We start from the raw sequence: 21,018 nt of genomic DNA, 5'->3' as shown, positions 1-21,018 counted from the left end.
GAGAAAATGGGAATATGACAACATTCTTATAGAATGTTGAAGAAGGATTAAAATGCCACATATATTACAAAAGGCACATTAGGTACCAAATTTCTTTGTCATCCTTGACTTCTGTTTGACCTCAAGAACAAAAGACCAATTTATAACAACTCTTGGTTGAAATTTAAAGGGGACTTAGCATGTACTGATGCAACTGAAACAGTTAATTTCTATCGCACCTACCGCAAATTTTCTGAAATTTCCGTAGTTAATAAAACTCCAATAAAATGTTAAAAGAAGGAAAGCATCTAACGTCTCTCCAGTCTACTGTGTGCCTCATAGACTAGACCTACACAAACTGCAAATTGCGTAGCAAGAATTCCAGTGCATGTTAAACCACAACATTATTCAGCCATCTAAATAGCAATGGGCTAATCCTCAACTTATGATTATAAAACCAGATGTCAATTGTGTCTGATCAAATTACTGCCTTCTACATGCTGCACCCTCTAAGACTGCTAACCAGTTCCATGATAATGTTAACATGGGAATTTAAAATCTATGCCTCACATGTTAAAGGATATTTTGCATTGCTATAGTGTAAGTATGGAAGCTATGGGTTTTGTACTCCATTTAATATATTGTACCTGCTCTTTTTTAAATTATTTTATTTTTCTATACTTTCTATATTTTTGAGAATATGTCTGTTAAAAGCATACTATAAAATCCTGCTTGTGGAAGAAGATAAGCATAAAATGGCAATACTGACTACATTGGCCCCTAAGAATTTCATACCACTTGGATTCAGGAATGTACTTATTACTTTTTTAAGGATTTATTATCGAAGTGCTGCAAGGCTACCTGTTTCATTTACATAGTCCGCAGCTCGTGGTCTTGCGGTAGCATTCTCGCTTCCTGCGCACGGGGTCCCGGGTTCAATTCCCGGCAGGGCCAGGGATTTTCTCTGCCTCGTGATGACTGGGTGTTTTGTGTCTCTCATCATCATTTCATCCCCATCGACACGCAAGTCACCGAAGTGGCGTCAACTCGAAAGACTTGCACCAGGCGAGCGGTCTACCCGACGGGAGGCCCTAGCCACACGGCATTTCCATTTTTTTCATTTACATACATGACATATTGATGGTATCTAGTTCAGAAGAACACTTGCAACATCTAATCACATTTTTTGAATTTCTTGTTCAATAGATATTTCCACTCACTAGTCATTCATCCAATTTCAAATATCTACTTGAACAACACTTCCTGCCAACAAATATCATGTCCTATTAACCTTTGCATTCAAACAGAAAAACAAGAATATTTCAGGGGAAGTACCCAAAGCAAATATTTCTACATCTGCAGTACTGTTGTATCAGCCATGTGGCTCCTCCACGACCAGTTTCATGACATGTATAGTAAGTCCTGCCAAGTTGTGGCCCTTGTGTAACTCTTGTACAAGAAAGAGGCCATATTTGTGTTCTTTGGACATCTAATGTAGTAAAACTTCCTCAACTAAAGACATTTCCTCAGTGTTAGTTGAAATTGTCATCAGGAGCCAGTTTGGTACTCATTTTATGTTTTTACCTTTCTCATGAAGGGGAACTCGCTTCAGCGGTCATATACTGCTGTCCAAGTTGGAGGTCGTATGTCTTTGAAGACTTTTATACATTTGCTGCTAGCCTGAACTTCATGACATTTAACTCTAAAGCCTTCCTCTCTTGTAAAGAATTAATGTTTTCTAATCTAGATCAGTGACAGTAGCAGCCTCACAGAAATGATTACGATGTTCTATTTCCTTGCAGTCAAATCACATTTCCGGCAAGCGGTTTGAATATATTTGAGGCAAAACATTCTAACTAAGGGAAAATCATTTAAATACCCTGACACTATTAAGTGTGAAAGAGCAAAGCTTATAAAACATAGCAGCATTCTTTTAAGGTAATAATAGTGAATTGAACAACATGAAGATTTATAAATATTTAACTTGTTTCATTATTAATTTTATAGTTTACTGAATATAACACAACACACATCACAATTTAATAACAAATTTTAGGCACTCTGCAGCACAGTTATTTATTTTACTACACTTCAGAAGAGCAGCAATCGTACAGGAACTCATTATCTATATAACACTATCAGTCTGGTTTATTAAGTGCAAACTGACAATAAATCTTGCATTCCTTTTTTTAAATAAACAATTTTAATATACTTTGTTATATACTTGGATAGTACTCAAAACTTTTTGCTTTTACCCTCAAATGAAATCTTTTATCTACAACCTAAAAACAAAATGAAATATTTTTAAATGGATTCAGAATATCGTGTCAAGCAGGTACTTCTTTTGGCCATCAACAGACAAATAACTAAAAATAATAGTGAACCTGTTGACTCTGAAATACTATTACTTCTACTGTATTAAATTATTTGTAGTTACAACCAAAGAAGAGGAAATAAAAAAACTGTACACCTGGATAATAGCACTTATAGCGACAGACCTTTGCTGTCATTAATTACATGAAAATATTTTTTTATGTATGCAAGACATGATGCTCATTTATGTCCATTATCATTTTGCTAAGGCTACTTCTCTGCTACATATACACAAGGAGGAAATAACTTACCAGTAAGACGTGTGCATTGTTCGCATTAACTATTAATTTACTTGTTGCAATGACCAAAGCTTTAAGCAGTTTCATTATTGAGAATGATTTAGTATTATTCATTTTATCATCATCATCTAACGATGTTGTACACTTCCATAATTCAGTCATTTTTATGATGAGTGGAATATTAGAACTTTTGCTTATCTGGTCATCAAGAAGATGCGGAGCAGCTGACAGCAAATACAGCTGAAAAAGCAGAAGCATACAGTTTCAAAGAAAATGGATTTGATTTTTTTACATTAGCTCAAAGGAAGGTACGAAGGCTAACATTTAACATCCTATTACTAACTGGAATTTGGTGTACATAACATAAACCAGTACATATTCAATAAGTGGTGCATCTAATGATCATGTCTGGCATCTCCACTGATACTCCGCCAATGTGGCTGCACCTATAATACAGTTACCTGCAACAGTGAGACACAAGCCATCCATCTATGAAAGATTCATGGTTCATGGGAAGAAGAAGCAAGCTTAAAACTAATAAATTCTTTCTTATCTATATGCTAAAACAACATTAATTGTCACAGGACGTGGCTGAATGACACCAGATATCTATATCACTCTGATATCAGTTAAAATCTATATCTACTAATTTAGAGAACAGTCTTGTTGCCTCAAAGCATTTTAACATCTGTGCTGCACTCATTCACACAGCATTATCCACATTATCAGCAAATAAAGTACATTCAACTAAAATGTCATTTATTATCAGTTATACATAACAGGCACAGCACTGTACCTCTGCACATCATACACAGTGAATTCACTTGGTAAGTGCATCTTGAAGACAGATTAAGGCAAGCCATAGAATAGTCACATTCCCCCCCCCCCCTCTTTAGCAAATCAGTGTCTCTCTTATACTCTGTTAATTTTCAAATGATACTGATCACTTATATCAGCCAGATTCAGTGACAAGTCCAACCCCTGAGAAGGAATGATATTTCATCCACACCAAGTGCCATTAGCTCTGCATTTGCTTTGACTGCAACTCTCTGTCATTCATTAGAAACTGAAGAGCATTTGTTCAAAAGTAGATAAATGCAAAAATGTAAATTTTTGAAGAAATGCATTTTCTAAACATACTGAAATACTAATTATACAAATAATACCATTTAACATTTATACTGAATTTGTAGGCCTGATTCCGACTGTTTGTTTGATTTTTCTAAAATTTTCATTGTTTATATGAGAGTAGAGGGACAAAGTTTCCAGGTTTTTTTCAAAAGGCAATTAATGCAAAGATGGAAGTTAAAAGTTTTGTTAATATCAACATTTGAAGTGATTTGTTCTTGTATCTTTTTTACCTTTGACATTCGTTATACTGAAAGATACTTAATGGTTCATTTTGCATAGAAATAATGCACTACAATGTAAAATTTTTGTGTCACACTTTTCCATAAATGGTTTATAAGCAGAAGTGCAAAAGAGAAACAAACTTTACTGAAAGACAACACAAAATACTGGCTGCAAGAATACTAAACTGGAAATCTATTGATCACTTTCAACAATGGCATTATAAAACTCTTCTGATACATTAAAATGCCTCATAAGTTTTAAGTTATCCTTTTTGGTTTCCATGCTGACCATGTCCTCCTTTTCCAAGACTGCTGCTTTCCTCAAGTTCTAGTTGCGGTTTCTGGATTTCCATACCTCAACCTCTACAATACTTCCATTGTTAAGAGACCAATACTGACAATACCTTCTTCTTAGACTTTTCATAAGCCATCACTCACTGAACAGTTATTCTGAACAACATCTTAGGTCAGAGGCCTTTTAGTACACTGACTTGAGATCCTTTGTTTCCCAATCTTTATTGAGTATCTTAGTGATGCCATGTTGTTCCACCACTTCATAGTATTCAGTTGGTGCAAGAATATCTGGTAGTCATTTTCCACTCTACCAAACACATTGTCAGGAAGCATATAACTGTGGCTACAAATAGGGCAGTAATGTACCAATTAATGAATTTTTCTGCTTTCTTCCGTGAAGGCCACTAGCGTGCACATCATTAGTGCATTTTTATTTTGACTGGTACAGTGTTCAGAAAATAAATGAACTTCATTTGGGCCCTTATCTGGCTGGGATGCCTCAAGGTTGCTAAGAAGATCCAACAGAGCAGAGGCTGCTTGGCTGCATCCTTTCAATCCTTCTGTTTCAAGCCAAGTATAAAATGCAATCTTTCTCTGTGCTGGGGAATGAATCTTAATGCACAAACCGTATAGCCAAACCTGTCTTTAACAGAATACTTCCCCTACAGAGAACTCTGTTACTGGCTGGTTCTGTGGTATATTAAAACTACTTTAACCACATTAATGCATAGAATGTTTTTGCACAGAGTTTGTGAAACCTGTGGTTTATTATTAATTGATCCTTTGTTCCCAGATCTTGTTCTTTTTTTTAAATTTCAGTATACCAATCTTGCATGTTGGGCATGTATATTTAAGGGAGTTTTAAATGACTAAACTGTACTTTGATAAAGACCTGATGCTTCCCTTTTTGAACAGAAATGTTTCCACATTTTGACTCTATTCAACTCGGATGGTAAACTTCCTCTTTTGGCCTTTTTCCTTGAATAGTGGTTATCTCTACAGCTATATGTTTTGATATCATTCTTTACAGCTCATGTAACTTCCATATTTTTAATAGTGCTGCAGTCCCTCCCTCAGTAGCTTCCCGTTACATGAAATTTACAAGTCAAATTTGAGAGTCTGTCTTTGGACATCTCTGATGTTGCCTGAAATGTTGCGACACACATGGTACTGCCTGGTCATATTTTTTTCCCTTTTGCTATACTTTATCGAAACAGTATTCTTGCTTTTTGCTTCTTTCTTGGTGTTCCTTTGTTTTGGTGATGTGATTACCACAGAATTTAGTAATAATTTATCCTGGTCAGTTTTGTTTAAGTTATTTACATGACAATAAAAACTGTCATATCATCATAACTGAGATCAGCTGCTCTGCATTATTTTCTTCCTAAGGCTTTCAGGTTCACTGGTATGCCTGGTGGCCGATCTGTTTCAACAGGTTTCTACACGAAACTCTCTCACATCATCATCAACAATGATGCCCTACATTTTTATCCCCCCTTCAGGTTTCTCACAAGCAAAGCACAGTTTGCATTTATCAACTTTTGCTTTAACTGGCTGAGAGCAAATACCAAGTTCTGTAAAAACTCAAAGTTTTCAAAACCTTATAACAACAGAAAGTACTAGATTTTGACCAAAGTGTTTCAATAAGTCATACATGGCAACAAGCTTGATTTGCAACCACAAAAATACAAACTTCAAAAAACTGAAGATTTATTGTCTTTTTAGTAAAAGACTCCACAACTGTGAAAGTCAGCTCTACAGGTAATCATTCAACCATGCAGAATCACAATCATTAATATGAAATTATATTGAAAAGGTACATCTTTCTTGTGGGCACAATTATGAAATGTTATCTACTTCAGACTACTAGAGAAATTGCTTCCTAACACGTTCAACATGGAGTTCTATCCACAATATTCATATAAAAACATATGAGATTAGTATTGCATAAGCTTTCTTTGCTCACAGCTTCCGAAAGCAAATAGAAAGATGACTTTCCAATAACATAGAAAGTAATTAATTTTTTTGGTTTTCAAGGTATAATTTGTTTTTACTTTAATCTTGGGTTGTTCCCAAAGCTTATGCTGGTACTGTTCAGTATCCTTTCTGTAAGAGACAATATTGTATTAGCTTTAAAATTAACTAAATCTACTTAACAGCAATTTGAAAAGGATAGATTGCTACTCAGTACATACAGAAGGTGTTGGGTGACAGGCAGACACAGACCACAAGCTATCAGCTGTCAGTCATGACACACACACAAACACACACACACACACACACACACACACACATTCACACAAGCGTAGCTCATGAACTGATGCTGATTATTGTCTCTGGGCCCTAAAGTTCCAACTGCGTCAGTGCTTGATGTGATTAACAATCTTTGTTGGGGTTGATAGTGGGGGGTACAGAAAAGTTGTGGGATAGGGGTGGAATAGCAGGAAATGGGTAGGGGAAGAAGCTAGTGCTGTTTCTGGGTGTGTGAAGGAATGTGGTGGGGACACGATAATGGGCTGTTTGACGCAGCATTGGGAAGCTGTGTAGAAGGGGGGGGGGTGGGGGGATGACGACAAAGGGGAGAGGAGAGGTGAGGAAATAGCGAAGGTTAAAGGGACTATGCATGTGCATTGGTGGTATAGAAGGTGTATGTAGGAAGCAGGAACGGGTCTAGGAAGTTGGAGGACATAGACTAGTGAAAGTTGAGGCCAGGGAAGTTACAGAAATGAAGGATATGTTGCAGGAAAAGTTCCCACCTGCACAATTCAGAAAAGCTGGTATTTATGGGAAGAATCCAGATGGCATAGGCTGTGCAGCAGTCATTCAAGCACATTGTGTTGGGTGCCATGCTCAGCAGGCGGGTCGTCTTGCTGTCTCTTGGCCACAGTCTGACAGTGGCCATTCATATGAACAGACAGCTTGTTAGTGGATATGTCCACATAGAGTGAGGCTCAGTGGTTGCAGCAAAGTTGGTAGATCACACACCTGTCTCTCAGGTGACCCAGGGTTCGATGGGGTAGGAGAGGGCTGTCTTACTATCTTTTTAATTCGAGCACTTCATTCTTGGCCTTCCTGTCCTACTGTTTCCTCTTGGTTCTTGTACATATTGTATACTACCTTTCTTCACCTACAGCTTAACCCTATTTTTCTCAGTATTTCCAATATCTTGCACCATTTTACACTGACAAATGCTTTTTCTAGGTCAACAAATCCTATGAATGTGTTTTGATTTTTTCTTCAGTCTTGCTTCCATTATCAGCCGCAATGTCAGAACTGCCCCCCTGTTGCCTTTATCTTTCCTAAAGTCAAACCTACCATCACCTAACAGATTTTCCAGTTTCTTTCCCATACTACTTCATATTATTCTTGTTAGCAATTAGGAAGCATGAACTGCTTAGCTGATTGTGCGATAATTCTTGCAGTTGTCTGCTCTTTCAATCTTTTGAATTGTGTGGATGATGTTTTTCCTAAATTCTGATGGTATATTGCCAATTTCATACATTCTACACACCAACATGAAAAGTAATTTTCTTGAACTTTCCCCAATGATTTTAGAAATTCCAATCACAATGTTATCTATCCCTTCTGCCTTATTTGTCTTCCAAGTTCATTTAAATTCTGATTCTAATACTGGTTCCCCTAGCTCTTCTGTATCACCACCTGTTTCTTCTACTATGTCATCAGACAAGACTTCCACTTCACAGAGGCCTTCACTGTACACGTTCCACCTATCTGCTCTCTCCTCTGCATTTAACAGCGGAATTCCCATTGCACTCTTAATCTTACTATCTTTGCTTTTAATTTCACTGAGGGTAAAGGTGTAGCCAGTCCTTCCGACAGTCACTTCTTTTCAAGCTTTTTACATTTTTTATGCGGCCATTTTGCCTTAACTTCCTTACAATTCCTGTTCATTTCATTCCTTAGTGAATTGTATTTGTCTATTCCTCAATTTCCCTGAACGTTTTTGTACTTCCTTCTTTCAACGATCAGCTGAAGTATTTCTTGTATTACCCACGGTTCTTCACAATTACCTTCCTTGTTCTTACGTTTTTCTCTCCAACTTCTGTGACTGACCTTTTTAGATATGTCCATTCCTTCCAACTGAGCTATTCACTGTCACTGTATCTATAAAGCTTCAGAGAACTTCAAGCACATATCTTCATTCCTTAGGATTTCTGTATTCCAATTTTTATTGCACTGATTCTCCCTGGTTAGTCCCTTGAATTTCAGCCTACTGTTCATTACTGACTTGTGATCTGAGTCTATATCTACTACTGAGTATGCCTTACAACTGAACTTCTGATTTCAGAATCTCTGACTGACCATGATGTAATTTAACAGAAATCTTCCCTTATCCCCCGGCCTTTTCCATGTACACTTCCTCCTCTTGTAATTCTTGAACAGAGCATTCCCCTGCTAAATTTTCCTTCCATGCTCTACACCTCTTCTGCAAGCACACTACCCACTCCGGCAAAGATCACTGCTCACCTAATACACAGTCAGAGTCAGGCCTTACCACGTGATGATGACCAGAACACCAATTCAGTAATAACATGCCCACCATGGCTGTGTGTCTGTGTGTGTGTGTGTGTGTGTGTGTGTGTGTGTGTGTGTGTGTGTGTGTTTGGCTAATAATATGTAGCAGTCTTTTTCTAATGTGCCTGTCTGTCACTCAATATCTCTTCTAAGTGGTGAAGAGCACCACTATCCAATTCCTATCCTACCCAATGTGTTGCTCCTCGTCAACCTTCATAGCACTCAGACCCTGCCTAGAAGATCTTTTCAACTTGCCTCATTCCCCAAAACTTCCTATCAACACTCCAAATCCAGGGTCTAAACAATCCTGGAACACTGTTATTAAACTTTCCACCAAAATTCTCAGCCCCGAAGAAGTTTCAGACCTATCCAAAGGCCTCACCGTTAGCCCTACATCCAAATTTAACCATATTGGAGTCGTCAAAGACTTACTCTCCCTACCCTGATCCCTGCAATTGAAACACTTCTCTGCCACCAATCCCTCCAATCAAAGCCAACCTAATTCCAACACTGAATCCTGCCTCTCCCAGTTCATACCACCATCCAACCATGATTCTTCCACCCAACTGCTCCCTAGTCACCTTCCAAGCATTCCTTACCTCCAACTTGGGCTCACCACCCTTTCCCAGGTTCCTTCCTAAGAACACCAAGTATTCAGTAGAAGAAAGATCTAATCAACCTCCCTGCTAACATAGGCTCCACCACTGCCATGATGAGTCATAGTGAATATCTTGCAGAAGGTGTCTGTCAATTGTCTGACTCATCCACCTATAAACTCTGCCAGAGTGATTCCATCCCAGAACTCCAACAATCTCCAATCCCCACTTAAAGTCTTAGGCCCTTCCCAGAACCTCTCCCCGGAATCCATTTCCTTCCTCACCCCTGTGACATCTCATATGCCCACCTTCTACATGCTTCCCAAAATTCACAAACCCAACAATCCTGGACACCCCACTGTAGCTTGTTATTGTGCCCCCACTGAAAAGATTTTGGCAATCACTGAACAACACCTCCACCCAATTGCTGGTAATCTAGCCCCCCCATGTCAAAGATACCAGCCACTTTCTTCAATGACTCTCCACCACCCCCTCCCCTTTACCTCCCGGTTCCCTACTAATCACTATCGCTGCCAGTTGCCTATACACCAGAATCCCTCATGCCCATGGTCTTGTCGCAACTGCACACTGCATTCCTCAATGTCCTATGGACTCCACACCCGCTACCTTATTGCTCATATACCTAACTAACTTTATCCTAACACAGCACTAGTTTTTCTTTGAAGGGAAGGTATACAAATAAATTCACAGCACAGCCATGGAAACCTGCTGAAAGTTCCATCAAGGCCAACTACAAAGGAGTACCACATTAGTCACCCAGTACCACCCTGGCTTGTAACAACTCAACCACATCCATCATTATGACTTTGATCATCAATCATCATGCCCTGAAATGAGTGATATCCTACTCATCCCTCCTAAACTGGTGTTCTGTTGCTCACCCAACCTCCACAACATCCTAGTCCATCCCTATCCCACTCCCAATCCCAACCTCTTACCACAGGGATCATATCCCTGTGGAAGATCCAGGTACAAGACTTGCCCAATCTTCCCACCCAGCACTTCCTATTTAAGATCCATTGCAGGCTTATCTTATTCCATCAAAGGCCACCAGTGAAAGCAGTCATGTTGTATGCTAGCTCTGCTGCAATCATTGCGCAAAACTTTTTATATTGGTATGACTATGAACCATCTGTCCACTAGGATTAGTGGTCACTGCCAAACTGTGACCAAGAGCAAAGTAGACACCCTGTGGCACGACATGCAGCTGAATGTAACATGCTTGATTTCAATGGCTGCTACACACCCTGGGTCATCTGGATCCTCCTCTCTACCACCAGCTTTTTGGATCCTCCTCTCTACCACCAGCCTTTCTGAACTGCACAGATGGGAGTTAACTTACAGCATATTATCCCAGCCTCAACCTGTGGTAACCTACTGCCCTCACACCCTCCACCCAACAGTTTCTGCCCCCTCTGTCCTGTCACGTTCTCCCTCTTCACATCCCCTCACCCTCATTATGTGTCGCCCTCTGTGAATGCCCCCTACTTTCCCTTCCTTTGCTCTTCTCCATTTCTACTCCCCATTCCCCCTCCTGACACTGTGCCTGGCAGTCTTGTCAGGCCACCATCTGGACCCTGCATAACCCACAGTGCTCTTCTCTCTCCACACCCATACCCCCCCCCCCCCCCCCCCCCCCCCCAGTTTCCTCTCCCTACTCCAGACTACTATTCAAATGACGGTCGCATTTCGATCCGGTCGGAGTACCGATGGTAGAGCTCATGTGGTGTGCTTGCTTGTGTGAATGTGTGTGTTTTTTGTTTTCTTTGCTGAAGAAGGCTTTGGCCAAAAGCCATCATCTGTAACAGCCTTTTTGTTGTGCCTGTTTGAAACACAATGGGTCATCTTTCCTGTTAGAAGCAATCTATTCCTTTCCTAATATTGTTGGTATTCCAACAGGGAGTTTCCATTGTCTGAGTAGCAATCTATCCTTTTCATATTGTTGTTATTCCAGCCCAGATTTTCCAGTGTCTGATTCTGCCTACATCTACTTAAAATATTAATATAGAAATACATACCATTTTTTTGTATTTATCAGAAGACAATGATCCTTGCTTGAACTCTTCAATCAGCTGCATTGTCTCTTTAGCAACATCCATAGTAGAAGCATCAGTAACAGCTGATGAAGGTTGCAGAACACACCACAACACAATGTTCTCTGGAAGAGGATAACTTTGTATCATTTGTGCTTTATGTTTTTCTGGTAAAAGTGGGTACAATCGCTTGATTAGTGACATTATTTGCACCACCTCTGGCCTGTATCCAGAACTCCAATCCAGTAATTTTAACATGTCCACTAATAACATTAAGTGATGTAGACACAAGTCTGGACTGCCATACCTGAAATATTAACATTCACAGATATTTAGTGATATCATTCGGAAGGACAATTATAATAATCTTGTATCCCCAAATGTGTTAAGAACAATACAAAAATGACTACGGAGTACTCCAACTTGAGAGAATTCACAATTTACTCTCTAAATAAGTGATAGTATGTAATATGTGCACACACTGATGGGGCAAATCAAGAGACACATATCTAAAATCAAAATTAAAATGAGGACAGTACTGCTGTTCAATATTTACCTCCACAAGGTGCAATTCCTAGCACTATCAAAACATACACTTGAAGTAGAGAATGGTCCCTCTCACCCAGTCTCAGAGTGACTTGCCTCTATTTCAGCCTTTTGCGAACAATCCTCTCTCCTCCATGAATAAGGAAACAGTAGTTGCAAAAGAGTAGGAGAACTATTTTCTAACATATGTTCTAAAATATTTATTGTACCAGTCTCTGTTTCAATTAGCTACACTTCATCATTAGTTTCTAACAATTTGGTAATCATCTTCAGATCTGGTTACTCACAAGTCTTGAAAAGTAACAACTCTTTAAAAAGAACATAATCATCAGTTGTGAAATAAAAGGCACATCACAACAGTAAATTTTTAACAACATTCTGTAGCATCTAGCATTTGAATATAATGCTGCATGCCACGGAATGTTGTCACAAGTTTACTATGGTGCTGTTGCTTTCATTTGAGAGCTTGTAACAATGTTGTTTTTAAAGAATGGTGCTATGTGAGTGCCCACTGCTGTACTGCAGATTTGTTTGTAGGTGATTTATTTATTTATTTATTTATATGCTTGTTCCATAGATCTGTACATGTGAGCAAGTCACTCAGATGTGGAACGTGTCAATATACATAATAAATTAATAGGGAAACATTCCACGTGGGAAAAATATATCTACAAACAAAGATGATGTGACTTACCAAACGAAAGAGCTGGCACGTTGATAGACACACAAACAAACACACAAAATTCAAGCTTTCGCAACAAACTGTTGCCTCATCAGGAAAGAGGGAAGGAGAGGGAAAGACGAAAGGATGTGGGTTTTAAGGGAGAGGGTAAGGAGTCATTCCAATCCCGGGAGCGGAAAGACTTACCTTAGGGGGAAAAAAGGACGGGTATACCCTCGCGCACACACACACATATCCATCCACACATATACAGACGCAAGCAGACATATTTAAAGACAAAGAGTTTGGGCAGAGATGTCAGTCGAGGCGGAAGTGCAGAGGCAAAGATGTTGTTGAATGACAGGTGAGGTATGAGTGGCGGCAACTTGAAATTAGCGGAGATTGAGGCCTGGTGGATAACGGGAAGAGAGGATATATTGAAGAGCAAGTTCCCATCTCCGGAGTTCGGATAGGTTGGTGTTAGTGGGAAGTATCCAGATAACCCGGACGGTGTAACACTGTGCCAGGATGTGCTGGCCGTGCACCAAGGCATGTTTAGCCACAGGGTGATCCTCATTACCAACAAACACATAATAAAATACATAGAATAAAGACATTGTTATAGTATTAATAACAGTGCACAAAAGTCATACTTATTAGCTTAAAAACCAGTCAATATAAATGTGAAGATAGCCGTTTCATATTTAGGGCATTATTGCATTTATTTTAACCTTGAACAGTAATCAAAACTTCCCACTTTGGGTTTAAAAGTGACCCAAAAATGGAAATGAGAAAAACAGGAATTTTTACATTAGGGCATTATTACATTAGTTTAACAGTAAACAGTGTCAAAAAATTTAAAAACATCTTTCCAATCTGGGTTTTACTTATTTCTCTGAAAGAATTCTCTAGTGAATAAAGTGAGGTCTCAAGTAAATAATTTTTCAAGGTACATTTAAATACTGATGTACTACTCCTTATACTTTTGATGCTGTTGGGTAGGGAATTGAAAATTTTCGTTCCAGCGTACTTTACCCCTTTCTGAAAAAGTGTCAAGTTCTTTAACTCACAGTGGAAATCCTCTTTTCTTCTGGTGTTCATGATGTAGGCAATTCGTTTCATACAGAGTGGGGTTATTTATTATGAAGCACATCAGTGAATATATGTACTGAGATGTTGCTGTCAGTATTTCAAGTCGTTTAAAAAGATTTCGACATGAGGTTCGTGGGGGTACACTACAAATGATTCTTATTGCTCTTTTTTGAGCTGCGGCAGGTGTATTGCCCCAGAAGATGATGCCATAACACATGACTGAATGAAAATAGCTAAAGTAAGCTGACTTTGAGCTGGTAATGTCATTGAAGCGTGACAAAATTCGTAAAGCAAATGTTGCCGACGTCAGCCGTTTTAGTGTTTGTAGAACGTGATGTTCCCAGTTCAGCCTACTGTCCACGTATACGCCTAGGAATTTTGATAAGTACACTTGCTTTATCATCTGATCATTCTGTGTGATAACTATTTCTTTTGGGTTTTTGTGGGTTGTCTGGAACTGGATAAAATTGGTTTTTTTCAGGTTTATTGAAAGGGAGTTAATACTAAACCAACCCAGAACTTCCTTAAGGATATCATTGACCTCGGATTCTAAGTCAGTAGTTGACACATTATCCACCACAATGCTCGTATCATCAGCGAACATTGTAAATTTACACTGCTTATTGATGGATAAAGGCAGGTCATTAACATATATGAGGAACAGCAAGGGCCCAAGCACTGATCCCTGTGGCACTCCATGCTGCACAATTCCCCACTCAGAGTCCACTATATATTGTGATACACTATCTGAAACATCTAGAATAATCTTCTGCTTCCTATTTTCGAGGTACGATTTTAACCAGTTCCCTACAGGTCCTGTAATTCCATAATGACAGGCCTTCTTGAAGAGTATCTGGTGATCTACACAGTCGAACGCCTTTGATAGGTCGCATAAGACACCAATTGGCAGCCTCTTGCTGTTTATAGACTCTAGAACATCATTTGTGAATGAGAAAATTGCGTTATCTATTGAAACTCCCTTTTGAAAACCAAACTGCTGACTGTTAATGATGTTCAGGTCACCAAGGTGTGCCACAATCCTGTTGTACAGAGCTTTTCCTAGGACTTTTGAAAATGTTGTTAATAGAGAGATAGGGCGATAGTTTGACACATTTGTAGCATCCCCTGCTTTGTACAGGGGCCTGACAACAGAGTATTTCATTCTGTCTGGAAACACTCCTTGTTGCATGGATGTGTTGCAGATGTGAGACAAAACTTCGGCCACTTCACTACAACGAGCCTTCAACAGCTTGCTTGAAATATCGTCGATACCATCAGAATGTTTATTTTTCAAAGACTGTATGATTTTTTTGATTTCATTGGCAGTAATGGGAAGCACACTTATTTGACTGAAAGGTTCTGGAAAATTATTTTTCATTATACAGGCAGCTTTATCTACAGAACCATGGCAACCTACCTGTGTTGGGACAGTTAAAAAATGTTGGTTAAAGATTTCAGCAATTTCTTCACTATCAGTTATCTCTGAGTTGTCAACAGTTAAAACAATATTTTTGTCTTTGGTGTAGTTTACAGTCCCTGTTTCTCTCTTTATCACATTCCAGATTGTTTTAATTTTATTTTCAGAATTAGTAATTTCAGATGCTATACACACACTTTTAGAGTTTTTAATTACTTTGGCAAGAATTTTACAGTAGAGTTTATAATGTTTTAGCTGAGCAGGGTTGTTAGAAGTCTTTGATGCTATGTAGAGTTGTCTTTTTCTCTGACAGGAAGCTATGATGCCCTTAGTGAGCCATGGTTTTTTTGCAGACCTAGCAGGTTGGACTCTGTATGACTTTTTTTGGAAATACACTTTCAAAGGTACCTGCTATCTCATTTGTGAATAAATTGTATTTTGAATTAGCAGTTTCTGCTAGATAAACAGGTGTCCAGTCAGTATGCTGAAGACATGATCTGAACGTTTGAATAGCTTCCTCACTTATTTTCCTTACCGTTTTCCATCTAAGTGAGGTGTCACTCAGAGGAATTCCCAAGCTGTTGAAAGTAACTCATTGTCCGTCATGGTCAGACAGACCATTTATAACCATTTCAATATTAATATGGTTGACTTTACTCTGATCAACAAAAACGTTATCAATGAGAGTACTGGAAGAGGTTGTGGTTCTGGTGGGCGAGCTAACCACGGGAACAAGGTCGTATGTGCCCATGAGATTTTCAAACTCCACCTTGCAGGGAGAATTAACCAATAAATCTATGTTAAAATCCCCAACAACTACCATGCCCCTATTTTTTCTACTTAAGTACAACAAAAGAGTATCTAATTGTTTAACAAACACTTTAAAATTACCAGATGGTGCCCTGTAAACTGCCACAACTGTTAATCTGGAGACAGTGTCTGGCACCTCTATAGCACATACTTCAAAATGTATCTCAAAGCAGAATCTTTGTACATCTATTGCCGTGAACAAGACATTGTTTTTTACGTATACAGCTACTCCTCCTTTGTCCATATAGTTCCTCCAATAAGACGTTGCCAAAACATAGTTGGGAATAGGGACCACTTCAATACCAGCAGTGATGTGGTGTTCTGTTAGACACAGAATGTGGGCACTGTTTATACCTTCTGTCTCTTCTATATTTGCTGTGAACTGATTCAGCTTGCAGTATAGGCCTCTTATGTTCTGATGAAACACTGTTAACTTTTGTTTGTCTTTAATTGTATTGCTGTTTGAGTGAACTTTCGTTTGTGTATTAATTACTTGTTGCAGATTTTTGCTACTGGACCAAATCCTGCTAGAGTTGGCCCGGCTCACTAGTTTCCCTCGTTAGTTAGGGCTATGACTGGTCTGCTTTCATGATCGTTATTGTTTAGGCCTATAATTTCATGAAAAGCTTTTCCAATGTTTGCTGCTAGTTTATTTTTGCCAAACTGATTTAGATGTAGTCCATGCTTTGTGAAGCAGTGTGATGCCTTCAATGAAGAAGTGATTGTAGTTGACCAGGAAGGAGGTTGTAGGTTTGGTGTCATTCAGGCACTGGTAAAGGTAGTGTTCAATAGTGGCAAGGCCATAGACACTGGGGATGTTAGTTACAGGGAGGTGACATCAGAGATGACAAGTGGATACTGGTTGGCAAAGAAACACCAACTGCAGAAAGTTGGCAGAGGAAATGGTCTGTGTCTTTTGTACAGAAGGGTAGATTATGGGTAATAGGCTGAAGCTGTCTTCTTCTTCTTCTTCTTCTTCTTCTTCTTTTTAAAAAGATATTTGCCGAAAATGTCAATTTCAAATTTCTTAAAAATTTTCCAGACCATTTTCTTTACTTCTTCCACAATGTTGTCAGTAACTGATGCACTGGGGCGTCCAGGGTAGTTGTCATCTTCAACGTATTCTCAACCCTCTTTTAAACATTTATACCACTCATAAAACCTTGTAATGGAATATCCAGGATGGAATAATAACAACTTTATGAAAAGGACATCATATAGTTGAGATGCTGAGTCACAAATGTGCACAGAAAAAAGACTGTCAAACGAGTAAGCTTTTGGCAAAAAATAGCCTTCATCAGAATTAGACAACTTAGTACAACACAACACAACACACACACACACACACACACACACACACACACACACACACACACGACGTGCAACTCATTCACACATGACCACAGTCTCTGGCTGCTGAGGCCAGAAACCTCAGTAGCCAGAGACTGTGAGTATCACAGTGTCGAAGCTTGCTTTCATGGTTTCACCAGTTGTCCAAGACACTAGATCAAATGGCGAGGCAGAGTTAAAATTGATATGGAATGTACGAGAAATCCGACTTTATGGCCTGAAAAATATGTTGACATAGACAATGCAATGCAATATGACCAATAATGGGAAATCACACCACTACAGAAAAGAGAAAAAAAATTGTGAAAATAACCAAATGATGACATGTACACAAACCAATGTAATCAAAACAGTATCCACAAAAGGAAACCAAAAAATGTATCTGTTTGTCAGCCAACAACAATCAAAGTTCCCAATCAAATAAAAGAAAAAAACTAAATTGGTGATATTAAAGAAAATTAAATAAATAGCAGTGATTTAATAGCCCCGTGAGTAGCATCGGAAAGGAGCAGCCTTGTTTTTTCAGAAATAAAGAGTTCTGGCATTAGAGGTAAAATAATATATTGTAGAGAAATGTCATTAATCTGAGTTATATTTAATCTCTCACAGATGGTGTAGCCTTGTATAGGAGCTTGAAGCGCTAAATGTGCATCTCTGTGGTCTTCTGATATGGCTTGCTGGTTGCTGAAAACTATTATAAATAAATAACTAATTACAGTCATTTTAAATTCCCATTTCTGTTCTTGCTGCCTTCCTTGACTGACTGATATCAAAGGTACATGTATTTATTCATCAATAAAAGTGTAAATGTATTCAAATTATATGTGCTTACTTCAGTCTCATTACATTTCTTCACTCCTTCAATTTCATGCCAAAGAGAGGATTTAAATGCCAAGGAACAGCAATTGCTAGAGACAACAAATGCTCACATTAATCACAGTAAAGAAACAAACCTGCATATTTGTAATTTATTTCTGAGATTACATTTTGCAACAACTTTCAAATAACTTATTTTACGTTTTTGCGGCATGCCACTGGACAATTTTTTTGCCTGCTAAATAGATATGCACTCTATAAACCTCTATCTTGGGCACCATGATCAAGCATATCCTCACACATAATTACTTATTCTTTGAAAACATCACCTACAAACAAACCCATGGTAAGGTACGGCAATAGGTATCTGCATGACACTACGCTGTGCTAACCTATTCATGGGCCATCTAGAGGATCCTTTGTAACCACTCACAATCCCAAGTCCCTCACCTGGTTCATATTCACTGACATCTTTTCATGATTTAGACTGAGGATGAGGACAGCCTATCCGCATTCCTCCAGAACCTCAATGGCTTCTCCCATTCAATTTACATGGTCCTCAGCCCCAAGATGTAATGTTCCCACAGAAAATACCCTCTACCACGCACCAATTAATCATTGTCAATCAAACCATCCACATTCATTCACTTTGGAAAAGTATCTGATCTGATTTTCTCGTAACATATGTGGCAACAGCTTGACAACGCCAAAGTATTTTCTAGTGCGTCTATTCTTTGAAATAACAGAGATGCATATATGCATTCTCCATGGTTGTTAGAGGGGTAACTAGGACAGCTTCTGGAGTATCTGTTGAGGGATTGACGTGTTTCTGAGAGATTCATATTCTGCTTTTCTTCTCGCTAAAGCGAGCCAATTAACATTTGTGGCGCTAGCCGTTTGTTTGAAGAGAAAGAGACTGTAAACGGAAAATAATTACGACGTGGAATCACCGGAGATCTGGACATGTATTGGAGATGGATTTAATACACGATTTCCTTCATAAATAAGGTTTGCGACTTTTTTGTTCTGGAGTGAATGAACGAATGAGTTTTTTTCTGAATCATTTGATGATCACGTTGGCCCTGTAATTAGTGGGGAAGTTTCAGCTGTGTCGAAGAGAGCCTGCAATCACTGAGTCTGTGTTAAATCGTCCAAAAAGGCTTCGTACACATCTGGAATTCGCAATCTTTCGTAAAAGGAACAAATTGTCCACACGATTGATTCTCCCGACTGAATGCAGTGTTTAACAGTAATAATAAATGTAAAGATCTCTTACAGCAAGCCAGCCGCTGATTACCAAGACGAAGGACTACACCAAAGATTCTATTTAGCTGATTTCACGTAATGAAATATTATATTAAAAACTGTACACAGATAAAGGAGAGAAAGAGAGAGAGCGAATGAAAATAGAGATAATACTAATAATCCTCCATTAGTCTAACTTTTCGCCTGTCGTATCACAGATCAGCCAAGAAATGGGAGGCCCTTACTTTACTGTATAGATTTATGTGTGAAGGTGAAGGGATCTTAAAGGCAACAGATACACGTCTATACCGACAAGACATTGCACAAAGTTAGCGGCTAGCTGCATTCATCATGTATTCTTAGATGAAGAGATGGCAACTTATTATCCCGAACAATTAAGAAAAATGTTAAAAAGAGCCAAATTCCTTAATAAGACCTTCACCTCAAGGATGGCTACATCAATACCTCCAGCCACATAAGACCTATTAGCCATCAACGATACTTCCACTTTGACATCTGCCTCACATTCCATACCAAGAAGCCCCTTCTACTTCTACATTTACATCTATACTCTACAAGCCATGCTGCAGTGTGTGGCAGAGGGTACTTTGTGTACCAATGTCACTACTCCACTTTCCTGTTCCAGCACAAATAGCTCATGGGTAGAATGATTACCAGTAAGCCTCTACGTGGGCTTCAGCTTCTTTTTGGAGATATATGTAGAAGGAAGCAATATATTTGTTGACTCTTCTAGGAACATATGTTCTTAGAAATTTAACAACAAATCACACCATGATGCACAATGCCTCTCTTGCAGCATCTGCCACTGTAGTTGGTTGATCATCTCTGTGACACTTTTGTGCTTATTAAATGAACTTATAATGAAACATGCTCTGTATGCATCCTCCCAAGTATTTCATGAAAGTCCCTGCTTCCACTGATTGTTCTGCTGCTGTGTATAATCATACAATAAAGGGTCTTCCTATCTATGTATTAGCAATACACTATATTTATTTATGCTGATGACCAACAGTCATTTCCTGCACCTACCATCGATCCTCTGCAGGTCTTCCTGAATTTTACTACAATTTTCTACCATTGTGACTTCTCTGTATGTGACAGCATCAACCACAAAAGCCTTGTCTGCTAGGTCATCTATACAGTGTCTCTGTCCTAAGAGTTTTCGGGTGCATTTTCTCTGGTGTTTCGATAGATAACTGCAGTTTTGTTTTTGCAGTGTGTGGCTGGAGTGAGCCCAGACAAATCCCGCTCATCACATCTTTCATGTGACCCCCCAGCATCAATGGAAAGCACCAGTTTGTTTCCTGTTCCAAACACAATGATTTTCAAAGTGCAATTTTACATCCCCATTACACACAGCTGTCCCTATTTAATCTAGTGTGGTATTTGTTTTAATGACGTGCATTAACAGGAACAGTAAAACACAAAGAATAACCAGTGCTCCAGAAGCAATACCTTGGCTCGTGCTGATTGCTACTGCCTTGCAGAAGCACTGCTCAGTCACTGCTGGAGTACTGATTATTCTTCATGTTTTACTGTTCCCATTAACACATGTCGGAAAATGAATATCACTCTAGACTAATTTTGGACTGCTCTACTGAATGGGTATATAAAATTCTGATTTAAAAGTGATTTTG

The 21,018-nt window shown here is 38.8% G+C and overlaps 1 protein-coding gene across 1 annotated transcript in view; it reads right to left on the bottom strand.

Annotated features, from left to right (window-relative positions):
* LOC126481418 (uncharacterized protein C1orf112-like) overlaps positions 1-21,018 on the bottom strand; it is a 130,068-nt gene that overhangs the window by 13,726 nt on the left and 95,324 nt on the right. The window contains exons 11-12 of the mRNA XM_050105159.1: positions 11,409-11,730; positions 2,604-2,831 (exon numbers count right to left, since the gene is read on the bottom strand). Of these exons, the coding sequence (XP_049961116.1) occupies positions 2,604-2,831; positions 11,409-11,730 (550 nt within the window). The remainder of the gene's footprint in view (positions 1-2,603; positions 2,832-11,408; positions 11,731-21,018) is intronic.

Source organism: Schistocerca serialis, chromosome 5, assembly GCF_023864345.2.
Source record: "Schistocerca serialis cubense isolate TAMUIC-IGC-003099 chromosome 5, iqSchSeri2.2, whole genome shotgun sequence".
NCBI lineage: Eukaryota > Metazoa > Arthropoda > Insecta > Orthoptera > Acrididae > Schistocerca > Schistocerca serialis.
Note: the sequence above shows the minus strand (reverse complement) of the source record. Positions and strands in the feature narration are given on the sequence as shown.